Consider the following 13,094-nt stretch of genomic DNA (forward strand, 5'->3'; position numbering starts at 1 on the left):
ATTGCACTTCACCACCTTTTTTAAATGCAGGCGAAAATGATTCGAATGTGAATAGGAAGACGATTATGAAAATATTTCTAGTGTGTAGTCCTTGTATAGCCATACAAAAAATAATTGTTTGTTTTTGCTTCTCGTCTCCAATTGGAGAATTAGGCTTTCGCCAAAAATGCTAAAATGCCTGCTTTTGGCAATATACTTATAGTTAAAATACGTATCGAAATATTTACATTTTGCAGTAGCCCATGATCTCAGATTTCAATGTTTATATTCGTATAAAACACCAGAAGTGCAGATATTAGAGCGATTCCCAACACGAGTACGAAAATATCTTTAGAAACCGCGACGCAGCATGGCGGATTTTTAGTAATGACAGACTGTGTGACAGACTCATACTGAAGTGCGACAATAACAAGCTATGGTAGTCATTAGTGAATGAAAGAGGTAACCTAGCAATACAATAGTTAGTGTTTGCACGGTGGAGTGACCGTGGTGTTAGCAATGCTTGTGTGATATTTGAAATTTAATAACCAGCAGATCTTGCAGGGAATCTCTCGTGTTGACGCACACACGGTAACTGTTGACGTCGAGGCAAGTTTTGCTTTGCCGTTCAACCCACAACCGAAGGCAAAATCTCGAGCTACTGTACTGCATGCTGCAGTAACATTGGGTAGGTGTCAAAAGCAGGAGGTATTTTGAGCGTTCAGTATACCGTGATTTTGCGTATACACACGTGTCTCCCAGCGCAGCGCCTGTAGTGTTGGTCTTGCTTAGCTAGCAAAATCTGCAGTGCTGCAGCAGTGCAGCTCGAGGTTTTGTCTGGGTGTTTGGGTCGCATGGCAAAACCAGAAAGCCAGGGTTTGCCGTCCGACCCGAATACTCAGGCAAAACCTCGAGCGACAGCTCTGCAGCTAGCTACAGAATTGTACTAGTAGCCTGAGGTGAATTGTACAGTGTTATCAAAATGAATGAGTTGTGTCATATCAGCAATATACAGACATGGATTAACAGATATCAAAAACAATTATTCCAGCAGGTACACCTATGACACCCACAATAACTTATCTTATATTGATAACTGTTGTAATTATTTCACAATGTTTTTACTATTTTTCAATGCCATTACCAGTGTTCATTCTAGGATGTAAAAACCAGGGGCCACTTTGGGCCCCTACTCCTGTCCCAAAGAGGCCATTTTAGAAAATTGGGGGCCATCATCAACACACATGTAAAACCCTTGAATTTTCTGCAGAAAATACTATAGTCTATCAAGTCAAGAAAAGGAGAATACTTGAGATAGGGCCCCCTGTAACCAACCAAGCCCACTGCAAAGTTGTCCCCCATACGTACGCAACAGGCCCAACAATGGCAACAGCAAACTAACCGTTTGATTTGATTCAATTGTTTACGTAACTTATGTGATGAATTATTGATATGTCTGACTTGAACAACTGTACAAATTGCTAAGGACTGTGATTTTGACTGTGGAAACGATCATGATCAAAAATCATAATCAAAGCTTAGCGCACCGGTAGGATTTCTCCGAGAGTGGCCCCCAATTTGCATGCATCAACAATTACTCATCCACTGCAGCACAAGAGAGTTACCCACACGACCACAGGTCTGTGGAGTTGCCGTGTAGTAATATACATAGCCCTACTCTCTATGTATACTACACGGCAACTCCATGGACCTGTGCGTACGACCTACATAAAGTGATCGATACATCAACTTCAAACATAACTTGTATGTATTAGCAAATTTACAATCACTGGTTCTGACCAAAGGGTTTTACACAGCGGTGTTGTTCTATGCATAGAACTGGCTAATCTGGAAAAAGGCAAACAAGTTAGTGTTTGACCTAAAATGTTGCTCTTCAAATGATCATCCGGCCTAGCATGGATGCTTTCCTTGCAGTGTTCAACATTTTGATGTATGGACAGTAGACATTGCCAACGCTTCAATTTAAGGGACTGCCTGATCATCTTTTTCTAAAACAGGGGTTCATCATGTGGCAGTATGTGCTATACCATAATATGCACACATTAAATCATGTGGAAGTGGTGCTACACCATCATGTGTACACATTATATCATGAGGCAATATTGTGCCACATCATGATGTGCACACATTAAATCATGTGGAATGTGTGCTACATGAAATATACTGGCATTAAAAATCCGAGTGGCCTAGCTCACCATTACGCAGCAGTTAGTGCAGTTGTTTACATTCATCGGCTGTGCCACACGTGCACGGCTCCAATACACCGTTGCCCCTACATCAGTCCTTTCTACCCAGCTTCTGTCCTGGGCATTGAATTACAAAGGTCGATGGGTAACTGAATCGTTTTACATGTCACACTATGACTGAGATGATGACCTTTGGGGAGCCCATATGCAAATGTATGAACTACGTGAACTCTGATCAGTGATCGACCCATTCATATAATGTTGTGCCCTTAGTGGTGCATCAAACGTTGAAATGAGGGCCATTTGAGATTTTATTGTGCAAATTGGACAATGGCGCGTCCTAGAATTAACTCTGGCCATTACTGTTGTTTCATCAACAGGTTCCTGTAACTAAAGAGACTGCCGAGATTGAAACATGACATCTATCATCAAGTTAACTGCCCTATCTGGTGCCCATGATGAAGGCCCACTCTGCTACCTGTTACAGGTAGATGAGTTCAGGTTCCTTTTGGATTGTGGTTGGGATGAAAACTTCACAATGGGAGAGTACATTGAAAATTTGAAGAGGTGAGTACAGTTCATGGTATGATTTCCTCGGTTAGATGAGTACCTATTTCTGTGGAAATTTTTATGTGTGCTTCATTAAAATCCAAGCAGGTTCTGAAAAAATATGTAGATGAAACTTGTGTACATGTTGTGATGATAAAAAATGACTGTCATCTTACACTCAAAAAGTTCAATTACAGGGACTATGATTGGAATAGTTGGTAGAGATGTTCTAAGTGACATTTAGCTGCATGTTTGTTCAAATCAAAGTTTGATAAATGACCGATACTGTACTTGAATAAATAGTCAAAAATTGCAAACTCATAAACTACCGGCCATAGGGTCTTGAAATTGTAAGAAATATTTTTTCATGCAAATTTAAGATTATTCAAATCAGTGACCAGATGCTGAGATGAGTAGTATGCAAGTGTGCAAAAGAAGTCATGAAAGGAGTCAAAATTCTACACTCAGACTCGGATATTACTCACTCTTTGACTTCAGTGTTTGTAAAAGATCTGTAATCAACAAGTTCTTTCGAACAAAGTTGATGCAATGACTGATGCAAATGAACAAAAGAGATGGTCAAACAGTGCAACATCATATTCTACAATGTAATTAGTGAGCCTACTACAATCACCATCAGAATGCTCTCATGGTAAAGCTGTCCAAGTATAGTAAAAAGAGAAAATTCATGAATTTCTCTTAAATATTTGTAGTATTTTCACACATTGTTTAACTACAAGCATCTTGCAATTTGAAGGCTGCAATTTTTGCTGGAAATTAAACAAGGAATTCATTCATAAAGACTATCAGGACTGCAGGGCTGTGAATTATAGCCGGTCAACGGCAGCAAATCCCCGTCTTACACAGGTCTTGCCGCCGCCTGTTTTCCCTATTCAACAGTTCAAGGCCTACAAATGCAATAATGATCTTTACACACGTTATGCTTTCCCAATTCTACCGTTGGCTGCGCTGTGCTACAGAGGCGCTGCCCCTAAGGCTAGTTGGTAGCCGATTTCTGTTTGGTTTCAATCGGTACTGTCAAAAAGCTTTGCCTGTTCTGATTGGTTTTCGGACGTACACGATCGATATGGCTACGAAAAGAACAACAGCCACGTTGGATTTATGGGTCCAAAAAAGACCCCAAGAGGCTTACACTAGCACTGGATATAAAAGTAATGTTCATATTTGTAAATCATTTTATTTTCCTGAGGAATTTCAGTGATCGGGGGTTCAATCCATCAGTGGTATAGCATGCAATGTAGATTGCACGCCGCGTCTGAGCAAAGTGCCATAGCATTACGTGTATTTAGCGACTAGAATTTTTTATTTGTTTTCCTGTTTGCAGATCGTGAATACTCTTTACAATGAGTAAGAATCGTTAACTCAGCGGAAAAAAAACTTTGTGGGGGTTGACATAATTTTTAGTGAGTTTTGACTACCACTGAATTTGTTTGCACCAAGCCGCCGTTCTATGAAATGTATTCTTATGGTAGTAAGCTTACATGCTGTGTACTGTGGTTGTTTCGAAGGCCCGAGTATTGAAGTTTGATAAATATTTTCCGACATCCGAAATCTTTCCTCAAAAGCAAATATCGGTATTCCGATCCTTTAAAATCATTTACCAAGACCAACATTTTTTAATGTTTAGGGAAATCACAAAATTTAGCTAGGCTTGACTATATACTTTCGCGGTATCTTGCATGTACGTGCGGCGGTAAACCATGTTTTGAATATGGATATATCATGCATATTGTAGTGAGCCTACCCACTTGGCCGGCGTGGGTTTCGACATAACTCAGACTACTGTGAGGGATATCGGAATACATGTAGATAGTTTCCGGAGAAAAGATTTGATTGTTAACTTTCACGCGCAAGGATTTACTATGTAAATAAATCAACATATTCTCAATCTTGTCGATTGAGAGGCCGACGGACAACAAAGCCACGCAATTTCATTAGCGGATGTAAACTTGAGTATGTAATTGTTTGTATGACGTAGCGTCTACTCAAATTGTCTCTGGTAATGGTCTCGTATTTACCCCATTACATTTGTAAATTTTCACACTGGAAATTCATAGCCGGTAACTCTGAGGAGAGGTCTTGAAACAGACAAAATAAAATTACAGCAGTATCAACCAGACGTAGATTGGATTTTTTTGTCGTGATGTTATGACATCAATTTTGCAGTGGGGACAAGATTTTTTTTAATTCTAATATGATTAGCTGTTTTTGAATGGGCATGTATTAAAATTATTGAACTACACTCTGCCGATGTTGTTTCTTAAGAAATAGTTTCTGCAGGTGTAGTTTCTAAAGCTACATCTGAAGAAATAGTTTTTGCAGATGTAGTTTCTGAAGCTACTGTTTCATCAGCCTGAGAATCACACAATATTGAGGTATTGTCAACTGGTACTGCCATACAACCTTGGGCTTAGATGAGTACTCCAGTGATTCTGATTATGCTTCAGATTATGATCTTTATTAAGCAGGTTGAAATTCTACTGAATTTGTATGCAAATAATAATAACCTGGTGTATCAATAAACATATAAACTCTGTAATACTTCTGTTTGTCTTTCATAATTTATTTCACAAGATTCAATTTCATGTTACTTTTGATACTTCAGTTATAATAAACTTCACAGTAAATTGCCCTCAAAAGTGCCACCACAGGCCACTAATTGAAGATGAATAATTAGAAAAGCTTCAGCTTCAGGAGGGGGGACACTCCCCCCTCCTGGCCTCCCCCCGCGTGCGCTTGTGTGGACGCCTTGCTCCGCTTCGCTCGCACAAGGCTGTACCCTCCTGTTCTTTCACTTGTACCCTTCTATTCTGAAAAACATTGACAGCCCTTGGACTGAGGTTCTTGAAATTTTCAAAACTTCACATTGAATATAAAATTCAATGTGTTCACAAATGGAAACTCCCATTTTTATTTCATTGAGGTGATCAGTCACTAATTGATAGCGTGAGGCTTATGAAAACATGTTTTTAGAATTCCTTGACTTATCATCATCACACAAAACTGACATTATGCAAATATAATGTGTTTTGTGCATAATGATTCTACGCCATAATAAAAAGGACGTGCAGTATTTGACACACTCAGTACACCCAAGGGATCAGGTGATCACAGTACCAACAAACTCACATGTGCTAACGTGAACAGAAATACACACATATCTATGCACGTCTGTGCACATGGCTTTGTTTGTACCATGGTCAATTTGAATTCTGGGTTTAGTCTATTGCTCCGCACTTTTTTATTGAACACTTTCTTGACAATATTCTTTCAATTTGAATGTGTCTTTTCTCTGCGGGCCATGGTTGCCCATGCAAGGGAAAAAACTGTTTTTAACCCTTACACCATTGTAAGTTGTCCAAACTCATTGTTATCAATGGTGACTCTGAGTGTTGCCCTGGTAACACAAGAATTTAGATGAACAGGTTAAACTTTCATGGTAAATTTGTCCCTTCAGAAACCAAGCTGGTGGAATATCAGTCTTGGAGGTTTTACAAGAACAACACTATAATAGTAATAATTATTCATGGAAAATGGGTTGGACCTTTTGCTAGATATTGGCACTGTTACAGTGGGCTCAAGAATTGTGGAATGACTATCAAATGACCAGTCATACGGCAAGATAGGAAGTAATTTGGCAGTATACAGTATTGAATTATACTAAACCTGCTGTAAAACCCAGACATCAGGGATCCTCTGCAATCAAATGGAATAACTGTGGCTGACTGTACTGCCAATAATATGGCACTCACTCACACTCATACACATGATATGATACATAAGCTATTCAAATACTAAAATCATATTTCTCAATTTAGACTGTTCAAAACTAAACTCTGTTGTAACTTGTATATGTATTTGTTTCAATTTACACAACTACGTTGTACATGTAAATGGTGGGCTTTATTTTTGATAACTGAAGAGTGCATTGGACATGATTGCTCAGCTAGTAGCTGCAGTCAGCATACTATGTATGACATAGCAACATGATTGACGTTAAGTCTGGTGTTACTACAGACCTGTCGCTTTCTGGTATTTACTGAAATTTCATTATCAATCACCCATCAAATAATATCCGGTCATTCTGAGTGACTTGCTGTTCAGCTAGTTATTTTGCCATATAGCTAATCAAGCAGTTTTTTTCATAAACTGTAAATGGGACATGTATGATATATGGTTCTGTAATTGATTTTGTACTTTTCCTTTCTTTTGCAGTCATATTCACCAAATAGATGCTGTATTGCTTTCCTATCCAGATGGGCTTCATCTTGGTGCTCTACCGTATATTGTTGGCAAGTGTGGTTTGAATTGCCCCATCTACGCCACAAGTCCAGTCTATAAAATGGGACAAATGTTCATGTATGATTTGTTCCAGGTTAGTAGCAATGTTCAATAAACTAAGGTAGCATTTATTTATTTTGTGTTATACTATAGTATAGGCAGATTACATACATACAATATTCTTAGAATGTTCATGGAGATTTATATCAAGTTAGTGTGGTGCTAATACAATCTTCATATCACTGAAAGATTTAGTTCCATGTGAACTCTCCTATTGAAATGACACCTTGTGGGATCTTAATAAGCGAAAAGCTTGTTATATTGGTACCTTTTATACCCTCATGCTTTTGGGAGTTTCTCATGTGTTGTACGTTACTAACTAGTCTCGTCAAGGAATGTAAGCCTTTAGGGGAGGTGCCTGTTTGCATGCCCTTCTTTATAGCTTAGTGACCTAACTATAAAGGGTTTGTGAGATACAAGTTATATTTATAATGTTGCAATGTTGCAGTCAAGTAATTATGATGTTGCAAGGTATTTGACATTATTGTTATGGTACCACCTTACATGTACATATCAGTACCTAGACTAAAATCTTACAGCAAGATTGTAAACACTTCCACATGTGAATGTATCATTTTTAACATAATGATCGAAGGTCATCATGTTATTGTGATGGGTTAAGTTGGTGTCGGACAGTGAAAATTTTCCGTAAACGACAAAAAGTCAAAAACCTCTGAAAAGACTGTGTTGATATTTGGTACAGATATTCAGATTGTGTTCAAGGTTACGATTCCTAAAAATGGAGTTAAATGGTGTAGGGGTTAGATAGTTTTGGGAAATTGCTAACCCCCCTTTTTAACTAATTGATTTTTAGGGGTCTTTCATATATGCAGTTTTGGAAGGTACACTAATCCTGCATTTTGGACTGTTTTATGAGTTGTGGAACAGTAACGTGGTTTTGATGAATGTTAGAAATATGCAGGATGGCAGATTTGAATTATCAGAGATGTCCACATTCTTTTGGGTAACAAAAGTGATAAGAAAATCAGATTTCATATTAGATTCTCACATTTGAGACGACCCTAGGCATTTGCAAAGTAAACACCCTTGAGTCAATATACAGACTTTGACATTCACATTCAAGAGATTAAGTATCCAGGACGTCACATGTTACAGTCTTTATTCTTAGACAATGAAGTTACAAGTTTTAGGTTAGTTATCAAACTAGCACCAGCATCTGTCCTGAGCATCTGTCCGTGTGCTCTCGCAGGAAATTACAGGGAACAAAAAATTATTTGAGAAGTTTCTCTCCTTTAAATAGAAGCTATATTACAATTTAAACCTGTCATGGATGGATTGCTCTCAAATGATCTGAAACAGGTTATTATTATTATTATTGTACTTGGGCCTCAGCCCAAGTACATTTGTTTTCATTCCGTGGGAAAAAACTCTGTAAGGTATAACCATTTCTGGCTGAGACCAGGGAGGGCAAAATGTCTTGGCTTCATCTTTCTTGGCATAATAAATGGCGTAATGATGTTAACTGAATGGAAGTGCTGCTCTCAGCCAGTCTTGAATAAGTGAGATGTGAATATTAATGCTTCTCTATCTGAGTTTTTGCCACAAAATCTTCTGAATATAATCAAAATGTGCATCGAAATGCAAAAATTAATGCACCCTCCGTTTCCTAGGCGATGGCACGACCCTTGCTACACCCACTGGACGAGCCAAAGTGGGAGGGGTAATTTCAGTTTGGTCAAACAAGAGGGCTCGAGACCAGAATTTAACATTTAAACTTGTAACATGTTTAATCGCTGACAAGATGTGGACTAGTGTTAATAAAAGTAAAATTGTGAACAGGAAAGGTTTTATATCCCGGACACAATGAAAAACATTACGACTGGAAACTGTACCCCCAGTTGAGAATAGTAATACCCACAGCGATGGAGAACACTTATCCTTGAGCTGAGAAAACCAGACCATCATTTCGAAATAGAGCTGCAGATTCGAGAAGCTCGTTCAAAATAGCTAGGTACACCCCATAAAGGGGTGGTTTCGAGTTTTGAGGGCAAATTTCGCCTCCTTCATATAGAAATCGTACGCTTGTTTTTCCAGGAGAACACACCATTTGACACAAAATTTGCATGTAAAGGGGTCGCCAGTAAGCACGTGGTCAAATCTGGCATAAGAAACAATATGAAATGTTGGGTAAAGCCAGTCCAAATAAACTGATTTGAACTTTTGTGTTTTGTAATTTATACCACTGCAGTAACATCACCTTTTTTGACAACATCACACAATGTAATACGTTTTGAAACTGAATACTCCGACGTATTCTGTGTCTCCTTTGCTAAAAAATACGGTATGCCGATTACCATGTAAGGAGATGATGACGTCAAGACAGATTTGTAGTGCGTTTGGTCCTTGATGGTGCACGAAGTTTTGTCAAGGTTCCTTGTGTATTTATTTCCTAAATGGGAGAGATTAGGGTCGATCTAAACGAAGGCCGAAGAATGTTATGATACTCTAAGCGAGCTGAACTCTAACGCGAATGGTTGGATAATTTGGAGGATGTTAGAATGATCTCGTCTCATTAAGATTATTTGGCGGTCAGTATTGAATTTCAACTGCGTCACCAGTTTGCGAAATGAGTATTCCGTCGAACGGTCAACGAACGATATTTTAGAAATCTGGAGACATGGCACATCGCATTTTTATTTTAGTATTTTATATTTTACAAAAGATTTACGAAGCAATGATTTTGTCGAAAATTCTGAAAAAAATATAGGAAGATTTGATCGCGAACACATTTTCACTTGAGGTCAACTAGCCCTGCGTACGATGCTGTGTGTTCCGCTACAGCTTAAATCGCCCCGCTCACCACAGCCCTGCAAAGACCCGTACGTAGGGTCGGTGACTTCAAATCCATTTTGGGACTTGACGTAAAAAGCCAAATTACTGCCGAAATTCAGCGTTCTTGGGCCCAAGTCGTATCCCAGCCTACCTCAGCTACTCGATCGCTTCCAAAAATGACAGTCTTTTATTCACTTCTCGTAAATAACCGTCGATGTCGGCAACTCTCTCGCTAGCCCTGCGTACGATGCTGTGGGTGTTAGCTGTAGCACATAGCATCGTACGCAGGGCTAGGGGTCAACATGGGGTCGCAGCCATGTATGTTGCCTCAAAACTTATTTCTGTCTGCACTCAAAACTCAAAAATGTCGGATATGAACCTGAAAAATCGATGCAATTTTGTCAAACTTCGGCGAAATTTCAGCCTATACAAAATTTCATCTAGGTAAGGTAAATTTACTGAAATTTGATCGACAAATAATCCTGAGCTTGAACGTGACAGCTCGCCTTCTCCTTGCTGTGGGTCCATAGCTGTGGTGTTTTCAGACGGGATTCCTGCCTTTTACGGGCCGGTTTTGACTTTTCCGATTTTTAACCCCGCCACCACAGCTATGGGATATTCCATAGACTAGCGTCCAAATCCGCCGCAAGCACCCTTTGCGCAAGTTTGCTCGACGATATTTCGAAAAATTTTCCATCCAAATTACAAATTGCCAACACTCATCGACAGCTTGGTTATTAGGGACTCACCAGACCAGAAATCCGCTCAAAATTCACTGAAATATCGCCTTTTTTCTAAGTTTGCGCGACATGACTACACGTAGACCGCCATTTTGCTAGCGTAAAACTGTTGGTCGAGGATCCCTGCAGTACGTCACTACAGTGACGTAGGGCCGTGACCTCTCAACTTCTGAACACAAACTAACTTACGGCCAGCATCCGCGCGGCGCGCCACGAATAATTATAGATCTAGGACTGAACTTTTTCCCCCAAGTAAAAGTTTGGTTTCAGTTTGTGAGACTGGGAATGTCCATAAGACGAACGATGGTCATCGATGTCACACGATGAATCTCTCAGTTTGTGTTTAGAAGTTGAGAGGTCACGGCCCTACGTCACTGTAGTGACGTACTGCAGGGATCCTCGACCAACAGTTTTACGCTAGCAAAATGGCGGTCTACGTGTAGTCATGTCGCGCAAACTTAGAAAAAAGGCGATATTTCAGTGAATTTTGAGCGGATTTCTGGTCTGGTGAGTCCCTAATAACCAAGCTGTCGATGAGTGTTGGCAATTTTTCGAAATATCGTCGAGCAAACTTGCGCAAAGGGTGCTTGCGGCGGATTTGGACGCTAGTCTATGGAATATCCCATAGCTGTGGTGGCGGGGTTAAAATCGTAAAAGTCAAAACCAGCCCGTAAAAGGCATGAATCCCGTCTGAAAACACCACAGCTATGGACCCACAGCTAGCCTTCTCCGGGAAGTCAAGCATCCAGCTGCCCATACACAGTTGCCCATATGGCCAGGTTTATGAGATTGTTTTCAAGCGACGGCGGCAGAACGTACGGGGCTCTGGATATGAACCTACCGCCGATGTAGCTGTAATAACTGTTGCGTTGTTTTTAGTGCCCACGGACGAAGTCCTGGGGGAGTTATAGGTTTGGTCATGTCAGTCCGTCCGTCCGTCCGTTCACGCAGATATCTCAGACATGCCCTGGTCAATTTCTTTCAAACTTTGCAGTACAAGAATAGTACCCAACCCCATACAAATGCACTTCGATTTGTTTCACAATGCGATCGAATTTGGCCGTGTTAGAGGACTTTTAGTTTACACCTCCATAGACTCCCATGTATAAGGCAGTTCTCCATAGACTCCCATGTATAAGGCCAAGAAAAATAAAAATTTAGTTTCTCATCGTATTCATATTGCCAAAGGATGCAGTGACACAGTTTTAGTCCCCACGGATAAAGTCCAGGGGACTTATAGATTGGGTCATATCCGTCCGTGAGTCCATCAGTGAGTCCATCAGTTCACGCAATATCTCAGACATTTTGACAAATATCATGTGACCTTGGTGACCTTTGACCTCAAATATACATTATTGTCCATAACTCAGTAACCACAAGTGCTAAACCTTTCATATTTGGTATGATGGGACACCTTATGACGCCACATATTGTACGCCATTAATTATGCGCATATCTAATTTTGAGCGAGCCAATAGAGCTATCTAGAGGTCTGATTTTTGGTATATACGGATAAGTTAACAATATAATTTGTTTGACAAAACGTCACGTGACCTCAATGACCTTTGACCTCAAATATACATATTTGTCCACAACTCAGTAACCACAAGTGCTACACCCTTCATATTTGGTATGATAGGACACCTTATGACACCATATATTGTACCTCATTAATTATGCGCATATCTTATTTTGAGTGAGCAAATAGAGCTAGAGGTCTGATTTTTGGTATATAGGAATAACTTAGCAATACAATTATTATGACAAAATGTGACGTGACCTGAATGACCTTTGACCTCAAATATATATATTTGTCCACAACTCAGTAACCACAAGTGCTACATCCTTCATATTTGGTATGATGGGACACCTTATGACACCACATATTGTACCTCATTAATTATGCGCATATCTAATTCTGAGCAAGCCAATAGAGCTGGATGTCCGATTTTTGGTATATAGGGATAACTACAGGGTAGAAATCTAAATATGCCCATCTAAATATTAGACATCTACCATCGAGAACAAAAGAAATTTGCAGTAATTTGAATATTTAAGGAGTTTAAGCAATTTCCACTATAAATAAAGAACCCCTGCCTCAAACTCCACAAAAGTTGCTTGACATATTTTGCCGTTGTCATGCCATTGCTTCGTTTAATAACCAGTTAATCAAATGCCTAACTGACAGGAGGAAATTCAAGACCATATTTGAATAGTAGTATATATTGTCCTCAAAATTACTCTATCATGGCCCAAGTACTCATTGCCTTCAGCAATACTACCTTGTTATTATTATTATTGTTATTATTATTATTATTGTTTATTTCAGATATAATTATCCATATACAGTGTTTCCATTAGCGTAGAATTCTGCGTATTTTATGCATTTCTTGGGCGACCGTACGCAAAATAATAAGTGCTTGCGTACATGCTGTACGCAGTTGATTAACGTGTCTCCCCCTTC

General features: G+C 39.5%; 1 protein-coding gene across 2 annotated transcripts in view; it reads left to right on the forward strand.

Moving 5' to 3' along the window:
• Positions 1-326: 326 nt before the first annotated feature.
• Positions 327-13,094, forward strand: part of LOC139150525 (cleavage and polyadenylation specificity factor subunit 2-like) — an 86,459-nt gene continuing 73,691 nt past the window's right edge. The window contains exons 1-3 of one of the 2 annotated variants that reach the window (XM_070722948.1): positions 327-441; positions 2,567-2,753; positions 6,972-7,131. In XM_070722948.1, coding sequence (XP_070579049.1) covers positions 2,602-2,753; positions 6,972-7,131 — 312 coding nt within the window. In that variant the 5' untranslated portion in view covers positions 327-441; positions 2,567-2,601. Of the gene's footprint in view, positions 668-2,566; positions 2,754-6,971; positions 7,132-13,094 lie in introns of both variants that reach the window. The other variant, XM_070722949.1, reaches the window with a different exon arrangement.

The sequence above is a fragment of the Ptychodera flava genome, chromosome 14, assembly GCF_041260155.1.
Source record: "Ptychodera flava strain L36383 chromosome 14, AS_Pfla_20210202, whole genome shotgun sequence".
NCBI classification, from domain to species: Eukaryota; Metazoa; Hemichordata; class Enteropneusta; family Ptychoderidae; genus Ptychodera; species Ptychodera flava.